The sequence below is a fragment of the Argiope bruennichi genome, chromosome 9 (assembly GCF_947563725.1).
Source record: "Argiope bruennichi chromosome 9, qqArgBrue1.1, whole genome shotgun sequence".
Classification (NCBI taxonomy): Eukaryota; Metazoa; Arthropoda; class Arachnida; order Araneae; family Araneidae; genus Argiope; species Argiope bruennichi.
In genome coordinates, this window is record NC_079159.1 from 91,288,860 (window position 1) to 91,312,028 (window position 23,169).

The following is a 23,169-nucleotide window of genomic DNA, read 5'->3' on the forward strand; positions in this document are numbered from 1 at the left end:
TACAATGAACAAAATTGGAAGCACTGCAGTTCTGAAGTCTTAAGCATGAGCTTTTCCTGGTTGGATGATATGTTACCGATTTTCGTTTTTTTACCACCTGTTCAAGAATATTATTTATACTTCATTTCAACGAATAATGATGGTGTGCTGTTTGAGAATTTGAGAAAGAATATGAAATTTCAGATTTTGTGAATAACAATTACACACATATTATTTGAAATAATTTGAACTTTAATGTTAAATTCGGGAAAAAAACACAGTGGCTTGTGAACTGAGTTGAAATTAGTAAGAGTTGAACAGGATAAGTTTCATAAATTAGTTACTATAAAAATCTTTCGTTTATCGATGCAATAAAAGTCAATGAAATTATGTATGAAAATAAAACGAGAAATTCACAAAACTTTGGAAAATTAGTACATATTTCAAAATATATGATAGGAGTGAACATAGTTTAGATATAGGTAAACTATAAAATTTATCCTTATTATTTCATATTTCTAAAGTTAAATTCGTAATAACGGTTTTTTCAAATTTAAAAATGTTCAAAATTTAATACTCTTGTTTTTAAAAAACAACTTAAAGAATATGTGATGAAATATTTTATGAATGAATAAAATTGAAATCATATTATCTGGGAAGGAATTACTAATATGAAAAAAATAACAGTTCTATAGATACTTAAAAAGAAGCCACAGTTCTGTAATTAGAATGCAAAACTGAGAGGAAATGTTTGTTTCTTTCAACAGAATAATTAATAAGAATAAGAAAAGGGGAATTTGAAGCCTTCGGAGAAAATGTAGTAAAATGAAATAAAAATTAGAAAAAAATTATCAAAAAAAATGAAATTTTAGTCAAGGAATTTTAGCTAAAAAAACAATGTGAAAAGTTTTTATTATCATACTAACTAGGTTCATTAAAGCTTACCCAGGGTAATTAAATGCTCATTAAACAAGATATTAAGATATGAGGCTATATTAAACCATTTAAGACAAACAAAAGCGGTATTTAAAAAGTAGGTTATTGCATACGCATGTTGTAAATTGTTTATACGACGAAATAAAACACAAATGTAAACTTCTGCACTTACTCTGGAGTTGATGTTAAAAAGAGGAAATTTTTTTAGCTCTAACAATAACTCTGGCAAAAGCACGTGATTGAAAGATCTATAGCAGGAAGGAATTTGTTTTAATTTCTCTTTATAATAAGAAAATATTGTTACAAACTGTGTTTAAAATTAATTTTTAAAAATGCTATTAAAATTAGAAAAAAAAATCGTTTGGAAATTACAATTTTTTAATCGATTAAGTATTATTTTATCGGTTTTAATCCATACGAGTTTTTAAATTAAATTGGTGTCATTGAATTAATTTTTTAAAATAACATAAAATTATGTTGCGAGATTATAAATGCGCAACATGTAGTGGAAAAATATAAAAAACTGAATTAATTTTTAATTAAGTGATATTTTAACTAACTTTTGCGCTATGAAAAGATGTCAGCGATTTTTCTCTCGTCAAAAAAGTACATAATTTTATTAGAAAGAGACAAAAATTGTGGATTTGTACAAGAAAAACACATAAATATTTTGGTACAGAAATTTTTTTATTTATTTGGAGAAGCAATAAACATTGCCAAAAATTACATTGAAATGTGAATTATATATCATATATTACAGATTCTTTAAGTAAACTAAATACACATTAATATTCAGAAAATATAAACATTAGAAAATATTAAATATTAAACAATGCATTCTGGCTATAATTAAAACTATGAAGTAATTTGAGCATTTCAAAAATGAAAGGCAGCAGAATTCTATTAAGAACATGGGAATAACACAACTTGGACAGATTAAAACATGTATTGAACAAGTAAAATCTTTTAATATTGGATTTTTGCCATTTAATAGATAGGATGATTAAATTATGATTTTTTTGATGAGGTAGAAATATATCTTTTTAATTCAAAAAAGTGCAGATAACATCTTAAAGAAAAAAATTGCAATAACAGACATAATTCCAAAAATTTGCTTTTTGGATTCAGAGAAAACCGAAACGTAGATATTCGTCACAATTTCGAAGACGAATTTTTTAACGATTACTATATTTAATTTTTGTATACTTTGATTCTAAGTAAAAAAGGATTAAAAGGATGAAGTAAAAAAGGATTTAAAAAATTTATTTTTTTACCATGAGGAAATTTGCTTTTCATCGTCTTCCAGGGCTGTCATTTTTATTTTGATTTCATAAGCTTATCTTTTTTTCATATAGTTATTTCTTTGAAGAAATATAATAAATTATTGAATCTGATAGGAATGTCGATGCTCTTCAGTTATACATATATATATGACGAATTTTTTCAAAAGATTTATGACTTTTTGCAAGCATCATTCAGAAATATAAGTTATCAAATTACTAGTCTATGAAATATCTTCACTTAACACTACATAAACACTTAGTAATCAGTGCTCTGCTGATACCCGTATCAGTTGTTGAGTCCGGAGGTTAAGATACTTAAGTTCAAGAACTCCATGATACATTCCTCAAATCGGGATGCATCATAAAAAATTTATCATAAATGTAGTTGTGGAGAAATAAGGTCACTAGTTGCTGTAATGCATGCTATTATTTCTTCAAAATTCAAGATGATTTTTCATTTAAATCATTATTTTAAACAATATTATGTGTTTTTTGACGATGATTTCAGACTTTTTAAACGTTTGAAATTTTGGTAGATCCTGGAAAGTTCATGATTCTGTTACACACTTCTTTTTTTTTAATACACGAATTATTTTAGACAGAACACCAAAATAATCCTTTTCCTAAAAATAATGTTGTGTCGCCTCCGCATTGTTTTTTAAATTTGAAAATAAAAATAAAAAAAATGAGAATAAAAATAATTTGGAAAAACTTAAAGAGGGCAGATAACGCTAACAATTGCATAATTTTTTAAAATTATTATTTTTGCATTACTACAACAAACATCACAATTTCAATTTGAGATAAGAATTATCTCAGGTATTTTATATAAAACAGTTTGATGGCTAAATATTGTATTATTTAATGCTCTGAGATGACGTCACGTTAATGCTGCCTTTTTGTCTTCGGAAACTAAGATTCAGGATGATGCTCAAAATCATGCTACAACCAGCAAACATGCTCAGAATGAAGAAAGTAGTGTGACCTCCCAAATTGTCAAAGCCTACTCCAGCCACTACGCAGCCGACTCCAGCACCTGTAATATTAATTTTATAAAGATTAGAAATAAACTGAGAAAAATTATTCATAAAAGCAGTGTTATTTGATACATTTTTATTCATAATTACATATCTAATGTCAGATAAAAGTCACTCATTCCATTTCTTTATCACATCCATATAAGTAATAAAAATGATTTCATTTATATGTACATCAATATGCCCTAAATAAGCAGTAGCTCTTACAAAACGCCCAAGCAGAAATTTCACCCATAGACACTCATAGAACTCATTAGTGTTCTATAGAATTTTATATATAATGTCATGATAGAAATGAAAGAAAATAAATAATGACTAGCACTATATATATACTTTTAGGAAAGTGGCTTGTGTGATGGAGAAAATGACAGCTAATACATACGATTTAGTGTCATTCAAAATTTTATAAAAATGTCTTGTGTGACGAAACTATTGCATTCTGCTTAGTGTCATGAGATATTTTAAAAAAGAACTGTGTGTCGAAGAAAATGAAAGTTATTACATACTGCCAGCACATATTGATTATTGTCATATGAAATTTTATAAAATTGGTTTGTGGGGTGAATAAAATGAAAGCCAATACATACTATTTATGTCATACAAAATTTTATAAAGGCGGTCGTCCAACGAAGGATGTGAATGTCATTTTCAAGATATTATTTTCAAAGTGTAAAACAAAAAATTATCCTTAACATAACTTATTGTGAAGAAAGACCAATTAAAAGTTTTTCACCATTTTGATGATATCTTGAGACCAGCATGATTCTTTTATATATATATATATATATATATATATATATATATATATATGCGATATAAGCAAGTCTTTTTAATATATGCACATTTATTTTGAAATAATAATAATTTATTAATAATTAATAATAATTTTGAATTAATAATAATTTGAATTTTTTCTTAATTCGATTGGTTTCGAAAGAAAAATTTGAAATGTTCATTATATATATTTAATTAATGTATTGCGCAATTTAAGATAGATTTAAAATCAAAAAGTGATGAAATACTTTCGTTGAAATTACTTTTCAATAATAACTCTAAAATAAGTTAATTATAATTATTTATACAATGGCACAAAATTAAATTTTATAATATACTATCATTATCGTTATTTTTCAATAATTAAAATAAGTTAAATATAATTATTTATACAATGGGATAAAATTAAATTTGACAATGAATTAACAAAAATAAAATTTCTAAAAAAATTATGTTAAATATATAACTATAATAGTGAGGTAAATTAATTTATTTGCTTAACACACTGTGATTTTCGTAAAGGGTAAATATGACAGAGACCAAAATTTTAAAGCTCCAAATTCTTATTAACAATTCAAAAATGTATTATTTTTCCTTCTTGCAAATTTATGAGGATGAATCTATCTTTTGACTCAAATATTTGAGCCAATATTTTAAACAAATTACAAATTCATCATGCGAAAGAATTAAAGTATTTTTAACATGATACTGTTTGCAGGCTGGGGTATTATCTAGATTTAAAAAAATCGTTGGAACCGCTTTACAGGAAGGGCAATAGGAATAAAGTTATTAAATTTAGCCGGAAATTTCTCCTTGTGTAGTATGGTTTCACTAAAAATGGTTTTTCTAAATTATAATTAACTAAAAATTAATCGAAATTCTGTTTTTCTGAACAATTTTGAAGCGTATTTTAATATTTTAAAAAATAATAAAGTTATTTTTTACTTTATTTTAAAATTTTTAAAAAATGACTTTAAAGAAATATCAATATTATTTCTGTGCTATTTTTTTTTCTTTAATTTTAATAATTTTTTTCAAAATTTGTTTAACACAATTTCTAACAGTGTTTTTAATTACTGGGATTATAATTCAAAAACAATGTGTTGTTTCATTAAATAATTAATTCATGCACTTTTGCCAGTTTTTAAGTTTAAAAAACGCTTTCTTTATTTGGACATTAATTTTAAACCAGAATTCTTCCAGACTTCTACTTTTATTAATACAATAAAGTTTTTAGATCGGTATTTTTTCTATGAATTGCATAATATAAGAAGGCCTAGGCATAGGCATAGGCAGTAATTAGAGCAATCAAATGGACAACGACAATGCAAAATGTTCAGGATTAAAGCGTTACATATCCGATATTTCGGTTTATAAGTTTGATTACACTTAAACATTTTTTTGTTTTTTAATATCTGATTAAATAAATGCATATTTAGATTTACCTAATCCTTCATGGGCTGCAAACAACACTGCTTGAGTTGTAGCTTCAGTTCCTGGTTTGGCACTAAGTTTCGCATAGACTGCAACTGCGGGATAAAATAACCCATAAGTGATTCCGGAGAGGCCTTCTGCAGGAAGAACGTACCACGGATTGCACAAGTAGCTGTACCAGAAGAACCGGATGCAATATGACATCAGAGCCAAAGTTACGACATTAAACTGACCAATCTTCTTTATAACCCATCCAGAGAAGAACATACACGGGAGTTCCCCGACGAAGCATTGCACTGTCTGGACCATGCCACAAAGGAAACGACTTCCCCCTAGTACCGTCAAATACCACACCAAATAATACCATAAAACGCCTGTGCAAATGCCATTTAAGAAGACACAAAGTTTAAAAGCCAGGAACTCTTTTGATCTTAAAACAGAACCGATATCTTTCAGAAGATTTTTAGAAAACTGAGGTTTCACCAAATCCAGTCTAAGTATATTTAGTAAAGATATGATTGACATAACTGCCATTAGAATCCATGCAGCTGTGAAATCGCTGGTATAATCATTGAGTAGTCCACCAATGGGAGATACAAATCCCCAGCCAATCGCGCCAAACAGTCTCTGGCGACCAAATTGGGCACCGTTTTTCTCTACACTTTCACAGCAGGCAGTGTCAGAAAGGGTAAAAAGACCATTCGTGCAGGCCGTAGCAACGGTGGTCAGTAGTGCAAAGGCCCAAAATTGGTACGTTTCAAAGTCACTTACTGTTTTCTTAATAGGTGAAACTTTCTTTTGATTATCCTTTGGAGTTTCGCACTTAATGCTTTGGCATTTTCTGGTAGAATTGCAACATATTTTGCACGTCGCCAAGAAATTAGAATAAGGTGAAATTGTCAAAGAGCTATTTGAATTTTCTTTAGGAAGTAGAGAATATTCGGTGTTATTATCTAAGATCAGATCTTCATTGTCGATATCCCTTGCTTCTGGATCTTGATTAGAGCATTCATCAAAAAGTTTGGCCAAGTAACTCATTGAAGTTAAACAGTATTCTATCTCTTCGTTATTTCGAAAGTATAAAGCAGATTCCGAGAATAGAATATCGTCATTTTCTGTTGAACAATTTAAGTACAAATGAGAAGAATTCAGGTAATCATAGGGGTTTAAAATATGTGTATGATTGCTCTGTATGGCGTACTCATCTTCCTTTTGAATTTTTGGAATCGTTAGAAGTAGAAAGAAGAAAATAGTCTGAACTATAGTTAGAATGCAGATGATGACCTTTAGCTTGTTGAAATAGTCAGCAATATAACCTATGAGTGGTTTTGAGAAGATGGATAGAAATTGCTGAGTGGTTAGAATGGAAGCCAATGAAGTTGCAGAGATACCAATTCTGTTTTTGGCGAAGATGGTGATGTATGGCATTAAAGAACCTAGGCCTAAAAAAGAAAAGAGAGATTAAATATTGCTGTAAATGTAGGATACATAAAAATTAAAAAAGTTAATTAAATTAGAAAAAAAAAACCAGGAAAGATATTTTCTCCTCTTTTTTCTAGTATACTACACAACATATTGTGTTTTGTACTTCATAGAATCATGAAGAAGATCGAATATGGTTCAAAATTTGATAAGAATTTACTATTTTGGCGACAATTTCACGTAGAATCTACTATTTTGGAGTCAAATTCACGTACTAGGTTTCATTTTTATAGCTTATATCGCTTTTAAGCTATCAGGAGTAAAGAGATGTCATTTAGACATAAATTCATACAATACCAAATAATCGTTTCATAATAGGATTTGAAGGGGATCAAATCTTGAAGCCTGATGGTAAAGCCATATTCATATTTCTTCTATCTAGGTCTTTGCGGTTTAAAGTTAACTTTTTATGTGATTACTAAAAGACATAATACCATTCCATGCATATGCGCATGTAATCATTATATTATTCTAACAGTTTGATGGAATAGACTTGTACTTGACGAATCTCGATTTGAGAAAATATCCAAGAAGTTAAATAACTCAAAATGCAGTCAATGAGGAAAGATAGAGGGTTCCTAGTTGCTCAGCAAAATTAAAACAGAGGATTAATTCCTATTAAAGAGTCAACTTTTAAAGCAAAATTATTATGCTGGATATATATCAAATACCGCATTTTCTGCCTGTTAATAGTGCTAATCCAGCACGTTTCAGTTTCTTCTTAATTTCCTTCGTTACCAAGAGAATTGATGGAGAAGAGAGCTACTCGAATGCCTACTTAAAAATACTTTTATATATTCTCTAAAAACAGTTATCTATATATGATTAATTGACAAATAACAAGACAAGAAAGAAAAGTCTTAAATATTATGCTACATATATGTCTCAATTAAATGAATATTCAAGCATATTAATTGAAAACAAATGTCAACTGTTGGAAAATAAGATTTGCCAAACGTTCAGAAGAAGTAATAAAAACGTCTCTGAAAGGCATTGCCATAGATGTTTTCTCAGAAGAAAGAAGCGTTGATATATAGATGTCGCTAACTTTCTTATTATAAATATATTTTGTACATAAATCCTTTGTTTTTTTACGCCTGTTTTATAATAACATCGAGTGTAAAAGAAGCATGAAATCTTTTGATAATCCCCATAATGATATTGGAACTAAAAAGTGGTTAAGCTGAATATTCAGCACTAGAGAAAGCTGTTTAGAATTATTTTTTACCTGATTTTTTTCTTTGTAAAATGTTTTCACCACTTTTATCTGTTTAAAATTATCTTTGACTGATTAGAATAATTTTTGTCTGACTAATTTTTTAATAAAAAAAAAACTTACATAATATGTGGGACAATAGCTCCTTCCATTAAACGAACATTAAAAATATAATTATTTCAAAAGACTGCTGCTTAGAATCAGGAGGGAAAGAGAAAAGATAAAACATTTTTTAAAAAGAATCATTTCTTCCGTAATTGCAAACTCTATTCGTGAGTTTTGAATCTCCGATTGAAACGAAAATATACATTTTCATTTTTATGTATCATTTAGCTATCGCACTAAGAAACTTGAGTACAGATACTAGCTATTTAGAGCTGTGGCGAGGAGTACCTTCAAACACTCTTTCGCTAGATTCTTCTTGTAATGATAATGCGCTTCCACACAGAATTTACCGTTATAAGATTTCTTAACAAGTGATTTTTTAAAACTTTTTACTGCATTAAATAACAGAAATATAAGTAAGTGGAAATCGATAAATGTTAAAAAAAAATGATAATTATGAAGGAATGCCCAGCCAGACTCGGCAAACTGAATGAGCAATGGATATTATAATATGAATACTGAGATCTGTTCAAAATACTATTGTATTCTATTATTAAAATTCTTCTGAAGCTTATATTATCTTGCCTATGCGCAGACTCTGCCAGAGGGAGGTACGTCCCGTCCTCAGCAAAGAGCCTGTGATTCAAGCAGCATCACTGTCGTTGTGTCCCAGGGATAAATGAAAATTTTGCTGTTGTGTGGAATTTCTCATCCACATATTTAAGATACCTCGCAAGAAATATGAAGAATGATAAATTTTTTTTTGAAACACCATTTTACTAAAATATTCTAGATTTATAATCTCAGTTGATCAGACACTAAAAAAGTTGTTCCGACATTTTAACATTCATTTGTTTGGATACACAGGTTTCCGGTTAAAAAGTATTCAAAAATTTGGATTTATTATTACGAAACTTCCAATTAGAAACAAAAAATTATTTAAATAAAATAAACGTGGTACCAAGTTTCAGCATAAATAAATGTCGACAAATGTCTAAACGACAATTCAGTTCTCTCTCAGTGCTTCCTATCATATCAAGAGCTATTAGACGAATTGCTTGATCGGTAGGTTTATTCAACTCATCTAAAATGTAAACTTTTTGAATTATACAAAGGATTTATTAAATCTTTAAACAAAAAAGTCTAATGGTGTCTAATTCGGAGATCTTGGCGGCCATGCAATTGAATTTCCCTCTTTCAGCCCAATTTAGAGAAAATATTATATTCAAAAACGCTGTAACATCTTTGTGATAATGTGGTGGACTACTATCTTGATGGAATCAGTAGAATTTATGGAACAATGAAGTTACTTTAATAATGAAAGAAAACATTAGTTAAATTTAACTAAATAAAAAGATGAAATAAAAACTAAATATTTAATAATGAAACCCCTCTGAAAATTTTTTTCGCCTGTGTGTCGATTGATAACTACTGTACGTGGCTGAATTATCTAGACCCAAAAAACACTTGAAAATGTTTCCAATCTACGAAAGTTATATCTGTTATATTATAGTGGATAGTTGCATAAAATTAAGAGATAATTTTTTCCTAATTTTAGCCTGGACACCTAATAATAAGATGACCAATATATATATTATCATACCTCCCATGAATAAGAAGAAGTGGAGTTTAAAACGGAGCATTTCCCTGTTGATGTGCCAGAACTTCTGGGGGGTCTCTGCCGTCTTTTGTGCAGTTGATTTAGAAGGAATTGTGTCAATTCCTCCATTCTTTTCGCTTTTCTGCGCCGTCATCTTAAATTCAAATTTCTGTAAAAAAATAATATTGAAAAATATTAAAATGCAGGAAGTAGTATTAATAAAACTCCAAAGGCAAGAATTTGCCCGAAAAGTAAATAAAAAAAGCAGGTATTATTAATATCGTTTGTAATAACAGTATCGCAGATGTTTTAGAAATTCAAACGCAACGCTGTACATTTTATTAATGATATCTTTTTTACTTTGAAAGAAAATTATATCTCTCGTGAACATTTTCTACCATTTGCCGTTCACTTTAAAGAAGTATAATTATGTTTTAGTTTCTGAATGGTATGCGAATTCGTATCTGTTAGCTGAGAGCCTTATTTTGGATTAATTATTATTTTGGAAATTGAATATAATTAACAGATGCTGAAACTATTCTTCTTAATAAGCACAATTCAATCAAAAATAGTTGATGATTTCTTTCTGGAAAGAGCATAAACACGTTAATAATTATTAAAATGATAGGACATTCCCAGGTTCAAATAAGTGCATTGTATTTTTACATGTAGCCATTCTCTCCTCTATTTTTCTTTTAAATAAACTGGGTCAGAAATAGCTATCTTGATTGCATATTCAGATTTTTTTTAATTATTCAAAAAACTCTGCCGAGTTTAATAATTTTATAACAAATATTTTTTAAACGGAAGCTAGACATCTCAGATGTTATTGCAAAACTTCACTTATGATACAGATTTTCTATTTATTTTGTTCAAATAGCTTTTCTATGATGTTATCTCTAAACCTTCATTTATCATACATTATTATTGTTTATTTTTTATATGCTAATTTTGATCACACAATTTTTGAGGCAGCTGCAATTTTGAAAAATTTACAAATGTCATTTTTTTTTTAACTGAGCGATAACTTTTTTTATAAATGTGTAAAATTGCAGTAATGAAAAGTATTATTGTAAAATATTCTTTTTTTTTAAAGATATCAAAATTAGAAATAAAATAACAGTAGAACAATAAAGTATAGTTTAATTGCAAAACTAGTTTTTTTTAGTTACCAAAATGGTATAAAATTGCTTTTTGTCGGTAATATGTTTTGAAAATATTAAGAAATGTATACATTTTCAATTAAAAATTCTATTTAAGAGCTTTAAAACTCCTTTTTAAGGAATATCTACTATCCAAAAATTAATCTTAGGACATATTGTTTAACTGCAATCTAAATTTGGTAACATTTATCCAATGGTCTGCTTTATAGCATGTTTTGAATGACTTTTACATTACATAAGACTTAATTTATAAAAAGCATCCTATCTTTAAACATTATCCTGTTATTGGGAACTTTCAAAATTTCTCCGTAGAACTTTGTACAAACTAAAACATATATTTTTAGGAATAACTTCATTATAATCTTAATACCTTTTTCAAGTGCTCCATCTAATTCTATTCTCCATCCAATGATATTATTTTAAAAATTCTTTATTTTCTATTTATCTGTTTACAGTTTCCTGAAGTATTTAATTCAAAATTTTTAAAGTCTTTAGAATTCAAGGATATTTCTGCTTTAAAAAATTATGATTTTATGAACACAATAATGAGAAGTGTAGACAGAAATTAACTACTTGATTCGTAATTTTTTTTAATTTTACAATTTTGACATTATTATTTTTAATGTACTTCCCCTTTGTTATCTATGTAATATAAAAATCTTTTCGTACCAATGTTTACAAAATCCACTGATTCTTAATTATTTTTTGCTTTTCTTTGCTTTATAATTTTGATATTATTATCTTCAATGCACTGCCCTTTCGGACTGCTGTACTAAAGTATGCGAATTTTCCATCATCTGTGCTACATTTACTTATACTGAATCAAATTTGTTTTGTAAGTCTCAATTTTAGATTTACAAAAAATTTCTTTTTCTAGATTTTTTAGAACTAATTTGACAAAGGAGAATGAAAGTTCATGTGAGTAGTGTGGGTGTTCTATAGTGGGGATCCCATGTTTCTTTTAAAAACATCTTGCTAGACACCGCCTTATGAATGAGGTGTTCTAGGGCAGAAACCGTGAATGGATGTTCTAAAGATTAAGTGTTTGTTCTTCATATCCCCTCTCATTCGATCGTTGACTGTTTGTTTTTCAAGGTACTCAATCAATCAAAAAGACCTCCCTTAACTTCCCGAATAATTTAACCCTCTCAGAATATTTTAAACTAATCAAAAGTTTCCATGCTTGATCATCACTTACCTCCGCATTGCAAAAGTGAATTATTTTAATTGTGAATTTCTCAAGTTGATTTTCAAGTTAACTTGCTGCTCTTTCTGAACTTTAGCATATAACCGGACTTGAGTGATATGCGAGGTTAAAAAAAGAATAGTTGCTTCAGGAGGGAAACGTTGACACAGCCGTAGGTCATTTGTTTTTTTTTTTCGTTTCGCAGCTACATAAACAGTTCAATTATTTTTTTAGCCTCACCACATATGCTTTTTTTAGTTGACATTAAATGGCGATGGAATTCTGGTAAATTTATTTTTAAACAATTGTTTTAATAGTATAATTCTTCAAAATACCTTACTTAAACGATTGAAATTTACCGAAACAACGAATAACATTATATTCAGATCAATTTTTACTTTTTAAAAAATTTCCAGTAAGCAATTTTTTTGTTATATTTCTGGATAGTTTTAAGCAATGAAATTTAGATAAAAATGTTCATTTATTTTTTGCTTCTATATAAAAATTTATATGCTTATCTGTAACTTGCTCAGAAATTAGCAACTTAGTAACGATTTGAGCAAATTATATGTATAATATTAGGTGCTTTCATGTATTTTAATCAACGACATCTATTGATAAACACGCAAAGTATCTATATAAACGAAAATGGTTTTGGGTTTTACCAATTTACTATTACTTTAGTGTTATCATTTGGAAAGTTTTTCATTTCGTATTATTGAATTATTCAGTGCATCAAGTCTCCCATCATGGAACGCTCCAAATTGCATTTTCGACATTCATTGCTTTTTTATTTGTTTGATTTGAAGAAATCTACCTACGAAGCCCATCAGATACTTTTAGAAACTTATGGTAATGCTGCTCTGTCATATTCCAATTGTCGGTTTTGGTTCAACGATTTAAGAGTGGTGATTTCGATGTCAATGACAAAGAACTTCTTTGGAGGACCAAAACTATTCGAAAACAATCAATTGCAAGAATTATTGGAAGAAAATGGGAAAAAGTTGTAGAAAATGATGGGAAATATTTTGATTGGTATATATTGTACCAATTTTTTTTCAACAAATGCCGTTTTGAAATGAAAAAAATGATCAAAATACATGCAAGCATCTAATCCTAGCCGTTGTAGCCCTGGCTGCGCCAAACTTTTATGTATTCTCCATGTAATTAATTAAAAGAACAATAGATATTCTTTTGCGCCATGAATTTTTCGAATTTTTATATTCAACCACTTAAGAGGTTTTAGGTTCTCAACACTAATTAATTTCAATTAACTAATTACTGTTATAAAGGTTTCGGATCAACGACCTACTATTAGTCTCATTTTTTGGAGGTACAGGAAAAAATTGCTTGGAGTTTTCATTTAAAGTACGCACCATATAATTGACCTTGGAAGGAGAAAAGTTTCTAGGTTGAATATTTTTAAGACTAAGAGAAGCTTACTGGATTCAGTTTTTAGATGAAACGTTTCACAAGGAAATTAAATAATAATCTTATTTAAGCTTTCTATTTGAAACGATTGTGCTTGCTTTTCACACTTGCTCGAAATCTATACAGTTTGTTATATTTCAATATTTGAAAATAATTATAATAATAAAATTATTCACTTACTTTTTGTAATGAATTTTGGTGAAATTACGACATCGGCGTACTTTTAGCAGATGTTAAAAATAATGTCAACTTGAACATGATGATCCAGTTTCGTTAAACATTAGAGCATCAAAGAGAGGTCATTTCTGGAACTTTTTTTTCCTCCGTGCGAACTAAATCCATGTAATTAGACTGATTGTAAAATCTTAAAAAGTTGAATGCGGCTCTTATCTAGGGCAGTAAATAGTTCACATAATCAGTAAAATCGTAAATATGGAACGAAATTTTGTGACAACTTGAAGAGGAGAACAATAGTCCCCAAATGAATAAGCAAAAATAATTATCTGAGATCAGATGATTATGAAATGTTTGATAACTCAAAATTCTTTTTATTACTTTAAAAAACTGGACATTTTTTTCCATATTCATTTCAGATTGTTTTTTATATTTGACTTGAAATAAAATATCTTTTGTTACAGTACTTATGTGCAAAATGAAATTTATGACCATTTCTTCTCTTTCAGAAATTTTAAACTGGCTTGATTTGAATTCCAAAAAATCTTTTTTTCAATTTCTCACAGTTATTCTCAATATTAAGTATATTTATTAATATAAATATATTAAGAATATATGTTTAATATAATTTAATTAATTATCATTATGCATAATTATTTTTAGTTTTAGAGTGAATTATTTTGCTTTATTTAATTTTTAAATGATTATGAGGTTTCATTTTGAAAATGCTTCGATCCTGATAATTACTACTGACATTACGAAGGTCAACACTTTAAGTTTAGAAACAACAACAACAAAACAGATTCATTTGTATTGCCTTTCTCTTTCCTCAGGAAATTTTTATTTCTTTTCAGTTTCGGTGAGTTGATAATTGTGTATTATGACTTTTAATATGAACAATACATTTCATGTGATAATACTATTTAACGGGTTTCCAAAATTTTAAATGTTATGCTCACTTTCTTATTATGACTTGTAATATAAACAGTAAATTTCATGTGATAATTCTATAAAATGGGTTTCCAAAATTTTAAATATCGTGTCCACTTTCCAAAAACGAATCTATTGCGGCTTTTTTTTATCTTAGGTACATAGAATTTTTCTAAACACGAATAAAACATGTTTTTTTTTCTGTAAGGTTTTATGGACTAAATAGGAGAAGTTTTGAAAAAAAAAAGGAACTTCTACATGGTTTGAATTTTACATCAATCGAATTATCACTAACTTAAGATTGATTAGTTAAGATATTTCATTCACATTTACGCATACGGTAGCAACAACATTATGCTACTTTTAAGACTGATCCTATTTTTTGGTACATTAATGAGATACTATCGGTATATCACCACGGCTATAGTGTTCTGTTAAAGATGTTCATTTTAAATGAAAAAAAAAAACACCCTCAAATTTGGTGTATAAATCTTGTAAAGTTGCGTTACATTTGAAGTATTGTTTTGCTACCTATCATCAAAAATAAAAACAATAATTGAATGCAGAATTTATTATTATAAAGTTATTTTATTTTGAAAAGCAATTTATTAAAAATATTATGATTAAACTTGAACAATGTTTTAGTCTTTTGCAATAACCTCGATTGATGCCATTGATTTACATGCCTCATTTCATAAAAAAAATGTTAGAATATTATAATTTTAATGAATTTTATGTTTTATATTTGTGCATTTTAATGAATTGACTTTGTAAAACGTTCTGCCGTCAATGAAGAAAACTTCCGTGAGTCATTTTAACGTTAATGTATTAAAACTTATTTCAAGATTATCGCTATACAATTCAAAAAAATATTTTTTAATTAGCTATAGATTTATTATAATCTATCAAACCCAACAAATCAAATAAATTAAATTGCTGTAATTAAAGTTGAAATTAAGAGAATTTTGTTGAAGCACATCTCTAAAAATATTGATTAAATAATTCAGAATCATTGAGAGTTTTAGTCTGGAAACAGAACACGAAACATCATACATTATTTGCATTCCTTTTTGTCACCAACTTTTAGAAGCACCCAGATTGTATTTTTTATCAACTATTTCTGCCAACAGCCACTGTTCAAATTAACAGTTAATTCTGACACACTGGTAGACGGGGTGGCAATAACGGCAGCTGATTTAAACACTGAAACTGGTTTCCATCATACCATACCAACTTTTCCGAAATTCAGCATCTATTTTCGGAAAACAAGGACATAAATGAGGGGGAAAAAATTTATGGAGAGTATTTTATATCCAATCAAAAAAAACTATAACGGCCAGATTTGCACCTGAATAACGAATCATTACAACAATCATAAATTAAACTGCGCACGCAATACTGCTAGGCTAATGTGTAGTCACTTTGAAATACTAATTAGTAAAAAGGGTTTTCTTTTGATAATTTGATGAGGCATGAAATGTCTGCACATCAAAAGTTATGAAATAACACCTGGATTTCTTAAAACAGGTTTTTTTTTATAGCAGCAAACGATTTTTTTTCTTTGTTGCTGCAAAATTTATTACGAAATGTATATGGAACTTTACAAATATTTTTTTTTTAATACCAGCAAACGATTTTTTGTCCTTGTCACAGCAATAATTACTACGAAATGTGTATTGAACTTTAAAAAATATTTCTTTTTTAATCTTTTTTAATATCAGCAAACGATTTTTTTTCTTTGTTACTGCAACAAATACTGTGAAATGTATAATGCAAATGCTTCTTTTTTAATACCAGCAAACGATTTTTTGTCCTTGTCACAGCAATAATTACTATGAAATGTATATTAAACTTTAAAAATATTTATTTTTTAATCTTTTTAAATATCAGCAAACGATTTTTGTTCTTTGTCACTGCAACAAGTACTGTAAAATGTATATGGAACTGTACAAATGCTTCTTTTTTAATATCAGCAAACGATTTTTTTTATCTTTGTCACTGCAATAATTATTGCGAAATGTATATGGAAATTTAAAAATATTTTTTCCTTTTTCCTATGTTACAGCTATTAACTTGTGGTTTTAAAGGATTATTGAAGAAACAATATTCCTCTTCTTCTTATCTATGTAGATTTTCAATGGTATACTTGCAGATTTTAATTTTAAAAATTCATTTCTTCGAGGAATATGTATCTTGCAATAGAATATATAATTTATAACTTCTGAAGCTCATAAAAATCGTTTTAACATAAAATGATTTATTTTTTTATTTAATAAAAGATAAAAACATTTAGAATTAAAAAAAAATTCCTTATTCATATTTATTTAAAATTTCAAATGAAAAAAATACTTTTTTGAAAACAGCGTAAGATTCAAAATTGCACAAAAATGCTAACAAAATTTGAAATAAAAAATAGTAATTATTTTTTATATTAGGTATCTATTTTAAGCACATCGATATAGCTAAATTCTGGAAAATTAGAGATAAGCATATATTTTTAGTTGGGAAAAAGCTTTAATGATGTAAAAAATTGCATTTTTTATATTATTTACAATTAATAAATTCCTATCAAAACTGCAAAACTTTAATTTCTATTCAGTCTATTTAGCTTATAAGTTGCATTTAATATAATATTTTTCTTATTTTAAAATTTTGAACAAAAAAGACTCCACTCTTCTATGATTAAATCGAACCAGTTGTGAAGCGTTGAATTTCTTTATTTTAAATTGTCTCAAGCAAGAACTGTCGGTTGTTTGGCGGATCTTTTTCCTGATGGCCATTAGAATGCACAAGAATTGTGTCTTAATTGGTGATATTCAAAATTTAAATTTCAGCGTGTTTTAATCGAAGAAAGATGAATTTTTTTTGTTGTTTAAATTGTTAGCCCGAATATTATTAAGACTATTTTATTGAAAATGACTAATATAAGTGGTGTACTGTTTGAAAATTTAAACATCATCATTTTATTAAAACTTTTATTGATTCAAAGAGCATATCACAAAACACATGCTACAAAAGGCTTGATTCTGCCAACATAAATAATTTATTTAAATGAAATTTCTTGAAACTAGCTGGAAAATGTTTTCTTAATAATAAAGACATTTGGAGAAAAAAAATTAATTTTTAAAAATTTCCTGTATTGAAACAAAACAAAGAAAAAAAAATGACTCGCAAAGAGAAGGTATTGAAATTTTTAATTCGAAATTTTGAGATTCAATTTTCAGTTTTTTTCTTCTTCTGGATGGATTGCATCAGTTGTTATCTTCTGTACATAACAATTTTCATCACGCAGTTTATAAAAAAATAGGCAAACAAATGTTGTGATAAAAAGAACACAAATGTTTGTAATATATTAACGCTTCATTTAAGAATATACTGGCAAATATTTATTTTTGCTTAATAAATAGTATATCTTCCTGGAGATATTTGCACTGAAATAATAGTATTTATACTGATTATGCACAATCTCGCTATTTTATTGCACACGATTTTCTATACATAAATTAAAGCTATATATACCTACATGTGTGTTTGTGTATGCGTGTGCTGACGTTCTACAGTCCATACCTCTAGAGCTAAATCTACCAAACTAGGAATATATATACTTTGGAGGATAAGAACCCTTTCAAAAATTTTAAAAAATTTCAATCAGAAATTTTAAAAATATGAAATTAAACGGAATTTTGGCTTTTTTTTGCTTTAATTTCAGGAAATATAAAATTCATTTTTTAATTTTCATAAAACTTTAAAAAAATTATACAGTATCAAACGTTTGATGATATCATATATAAAAATATATATATAATTTTAATTTGCACTAGCCTATGAGAAAAATGAGCTTTTATCGATATGTTGTAATAATGTTGACAAAAGATCAAATGAAAAAATCAAATAAACTCTCATCGTAAATTAAGCCTAGAAAACTGTAATTTTTAGCCCGTCTGCATGAAATTAAATAAGTATGAAACACGATAGTTTCTAGAAAGATAAATGAAAGATAACTTTCCTCGACTTTTTAAAACATCTATATTATTAATTCAATAATTCTATATTATTTAAGGCAAACATAATTAATATATACAGCATATTCACTCTAGTTAGGGCCAATAATACTATTTTGTGCAGTTTAAGATAATAAACATTCTGACGAATAACGAATTTGATATTTATATACATACCCTCGATCCTATGACCTTTGACTCCAATTTTTTGTAACAGAAAATTCCTTTTTAACTTTTAGACAATTAATGAAATTGAACTTTAAATGTTGTTTAATTATTTTTTATGGGTTTCATAATTATTTTTATTGATATAAGTTTGACTCCTTCAAATGCGAATTTGCTTAAACTCTTTCATAGAAATCATATTTTATTTTGTATATTTATTTTATAAACATTTTTATACATTTCCAAATGTGACGTGTACTTTACTTTCTTAAGCACATTCAGTTCATTTTTGTCTTTTAAATAAATTGCTTCTTAAATTTTATTGCAGATTTGTTGATAAAATACATGTGTTTAGAATAACTGCACATAATTAGGAAATTGTCCAAAACATTTAGTTTTTTCTGGTGAATAGAAATTTCAACAAAACAATTAACACTTTGTTGACCGGTGACGAGATAACTCGTCTTTTCATGCCCGAACGTTGTTGACCGGTGACGAGATAACTCGTCTTTTCATGCCCGAACGTTGTTGACCGGTGACGAGATAACTCGTCTTTTCATGCCCGAACGTTGTTGACCGGTGACGAGATAACTCGTCTTTGCACTTTTATATATTTTTACCATACAAAAAAAATTATTAGTTATTATTATTATTATTATTATTATTGTTATTATTATTATTAGTTTTACTATTGTTTTGTGCAAATAAAATGTTTTGAAAATCACTTCGAATTTTATTCAATTACATTTTTTGCCCCGGTGACATGAGATATTTTCTATATCAAATAGCGGGTGCCATGCATACATTTTTGTGCGAAATGGCCGGTCAACAAAATAAATTTTTGTATGAAATTGCCGGTCAACAAAGTGTTAAAATGCGCCAGTTGACCATATTATGAATTAAACAATATATCTGTGATATAAATCACATCATAACAATACTGCGATAAAAATAAAAATATCTTTTTACTAATATATTTTTAGCAATGGAAATGATGATGGTATTTTTAATGGTAGAAATATTTATGCAACATCCATTTTGGTATTTTTCTTAATTTCCAATTTAAATCTAATTCTAGTTCCGCTCTTTCCATGTATCACCGTTTTCTGTAAATGTTTATTAAAACACATTTAAAAAAAAGGTTTTCCAAACATTCATTGTTGTCCTTTGAAACAGTCATATGAAACTTATAAATGGAAATAAAAATTGTGTGGCTACAGGATGCATTGTATGGTTAAAATTATAGACAAAAAGGAAACAGAAATATTCACTGAAAATTTAAAATGTTCTGCATATGCATTTTCTCCCTGAAATATCTCAAAGTAGATTTGCTTGATATTTTTGTTAAATAAATATATTTAAAATATTGTTAATTTAAAATGCTTTTCAGCATGCTAATTGTCAATTTATTTACTTTCTTATTCCCGATGACGTCAGTTGTAATATATTAAGAGGACTTTTATCTGCTTTATCATAATTTAAATATTTTTCAAAAATATTCATGACTGGTTTATTTTGTTTCAAAATCAGCCCGAATTTAAGAAGTAACTTCAAGAAAACAGACGAAAAGGAACATAATTCACTTCACACGAATAGAATTGTTTTCTCATCTATTATTCAAAACACGGTATTCGAATTTTGAAATGAAATAAATTTCAGATTCATGAATAAGAACCAGAAGGAGCTCAGGGTCGAGTTGTTTGGCTGTAAACTGAGAAAGAAAAAAAATTTAGACCGCAGATCTCACTTAGTAGATAGAGTTAGATTGCAGATCTCAGCTTCTTTCCCTTATTTATTATTTTTCTTTTGTACTTTTTTTGTACCAGCTGTCTTTGGTAATTAACTGATTTGTCGGATTTAATAGTTGCATTTCTTTTCAGTTAAATCTGTAATGCACAGTTTCATATTCATGTTTTGAGTACACAATTTCATATTCATACTTTAATAATTTTACTTATATATCTTTATTTATTAATAATTTTACTTATTATTCACTTTAATTATTTATTTATACATTATTATTACCAGGAATCTATAAAAAGATAAATTCGAACTCGAAATTTTGGCGAATTTTCATGCTTTATACATCCGGGAGTCCAAAAAAGCACTTTTTTGGAATTACGCCTATCCATTTGAGAGCAACTCAAAATCGTTTTGAACATCGAAATTTTCCCATATTATATTTATGGCAAATTTATAGATTGCTAAAAAAATTTTGAACAAAATGTATTGATAAAAGTGTATCTGCTTGTCCGTCCGAGTATAAAAGAATATATTAATTATAAAAGTAAGCAATTTTGTGTAAAGTTGCTTAACCCTTTCTAGGGCCGTGGGAAGTATGCTACCCACCAAATTTATCAATCTTTGTATGAATTATGTAGGTTGGCATAAGTTCTGACAAATTTTTTTAGAAAGACAGAAACTTAGAGGCTTCAGTTCTTTATTTCACATAAAATGATATGTCTTGATTTGATACTTAATTATTCATTAACCAAATTAATGAATTAATCAAATTAAATTTAACTAATAAGCTAAATGAATCCCTTTTCTTATTCTAATTTCAAGCCTAAAAATATATTAACATAATATGAGTAGAAAAAAAATGCCCCTTTAAAAGGTTAAAAGGCATTGCTTGCATACTCGTTTTTTCCTCAATATTACGAAGCATAAAACATTGATGTGCTTAAATCTGAAATTAAAAATCTGAGCAGTCGTGGTGTTCATACCCTTTTTCAAGATCCACAATTTTTATATATATGGGTGGGGGTGGGTGGCAGAATCCTTATTATGGAGCATGTGAGAAAGGTTCTGAAAAATCATTCCCACTAGATTTAGCCGCAGATAATAATAGACATTACAACCGTATTATTTAATTTTTCTGCTTATTTTATACATAAATATCCATCACGGAGTCTATACGCATGATATCAAGTTTTCTGTGTAATTACTCTCATTATCTAACGTCTTATTGCACGTTGCCTAACGCTATAATTCTATTTACGTTAAGCAATATACCTTTTTTCTAACCTAACGCTATTTCTCATTCTTATTTCTTATATAAAACGAGCAGCTGATTTTAACATTAAAAGGGTAAAACGCATTTTACTTGTAATGCATGAGTAGTCTAACAACAAGTTAAGCAGGCTAAAATTTGATAGGTAATCAAAAAATTGGATTAAATATAATGGCAAAAATGAATGGATAATCAATATAATCCTAAAGTATATCGAATATATTATCTAATATCTTAGAGGATTTTGTCAATTGATTTCATAAAAATTTGTTGAAATGAAGATTTATAATGCGATAGCTAAAAAGTATGAAAAAATAATCTTCATTTCTTTGCTTTCAACATTTTAAAAAAACACGCAATTAATTGTTTGTAAAAACAGAGAAAACGATTTAAATTTCCTACAAACAATGAAAAATATTACTAAAAATATAATTTTTTAAAAGAATTATTAAAATTAGAGAAAAAAAAAACGGACACTAAAAAGAATGTAATTAAAAATGTAATGTTAGGAATTTTGCGTTGATGTAAAAATTATTTTTAGGTGATAATATTTCCGAAAATTTACACACAGAAACACAGAAGATTTGCTTAGTTTATAAATTTAAATTCCATTTAAAATTTTTTTAAATAAATTGTACCGAGGCGCGAATTCCAGCCATTCAATGTATTTTCGTGCCACGCTTAGTAGATTTATATCAAACGGTTTGCCTTGTGCAATGCCAAAAGAACAAACATATTCTCTTTTATTATTAGCAGATTATGTTATCAGAGATTTAGCTGTGGACAGCTAATTGTTCACCATTATTTAAGAAATATCTCTGTTATTTGTCTTTGGTAAAAGTTTTCACTTCCGGAAATATGTTAATTGTACTTTTTATAACATATCTGAGATATGAAATAATTAGCAAAAGAAATTACAAGAAGTTGTATATCAAATTTTATATGAGTGATTTGATATCGTTTGCAATATTTTTATTTCACCTTTAAACTATTGATTGATATTTTTTTTCTAAATTTAGGAATAAAAAATACTGTTATATATGCTGGATTTAATTTTTTCCGTTACAAAAGTGAAATGCTTTTTTTTCGATATATGTCACCCCTCCAAAAGTTATCACTCATATGTGTATCACAAATCATTTATTACTGATCAATAGCAGCATCGTAAAAAAAGAATATTACTCTTTTTTTCGTTAAGATTTTCATAATTTTTAAATTCTAGCAAGGGTTAAAGACGCCACATTTCAAAAACTCACAAAA

At 27.6% G+C, this 23,169-nt stretch overlaps 1 protein-coding gene across 1 annotated transcript; it reads right to left on the reverse strand.

The window, feature by feature from the left end:
- Nucleotides 1-1,617: 1,617 nt before the first annotated feature.
- LOC129983910 (uncharacterized) lies at nucleotides 1,618-13,977 on the reverse strand. Its single transcript, XM_056093613.1, has 4 exons — nucleotides 13,807-13,977; nucleotides 9,850-10,015; nucleotides 5,455-6,885; nucleotides 1,618-3,234 (listed from the first exon to the last, which is right to left on the reverse strand). Exons 2-4 carry the CDS (start codon nucleotides 9,998-10,000, stop codon nucleotides 3,056-3,058), a joined length of 1,761 nt encoding a protein of 586 aa, XP_055949588.1. The 5' UTR covers nucleotides 10,001-10,015; nucleotides 13,807-13,977; the 3' UTR covers nucleotides 1,618-3,055.
- Between the last annotated feature and the right edge of the window lie 9,192 nt (nucleotides 13,978-23,169).

Bases quoted from the DNA above. Each gene is read 5' to 3' on its own strand.
- LOC129983910 (XM_056093613.1), bottom strand. From the start codon at position 10,000: ATGACGGCGCAGAAAAGCGAAAAGAATGGAGGAATTGACACAATTCCT. The intron at 6,886-9,849 runs GTATGATAATAT...TTTCTTTTTTAG, and splicing joins CTTCTTCTTATTCATGGGAG to GCCTAGGTTCTTTAATGCCA. The intron at 3,235-5,454 runs GTAAATCTAAAT...TTAATATTACAG, and splicing joins TGCAGCCCATGAAGGATTAG to GTGCTGGAGTCGGCTGCGTA.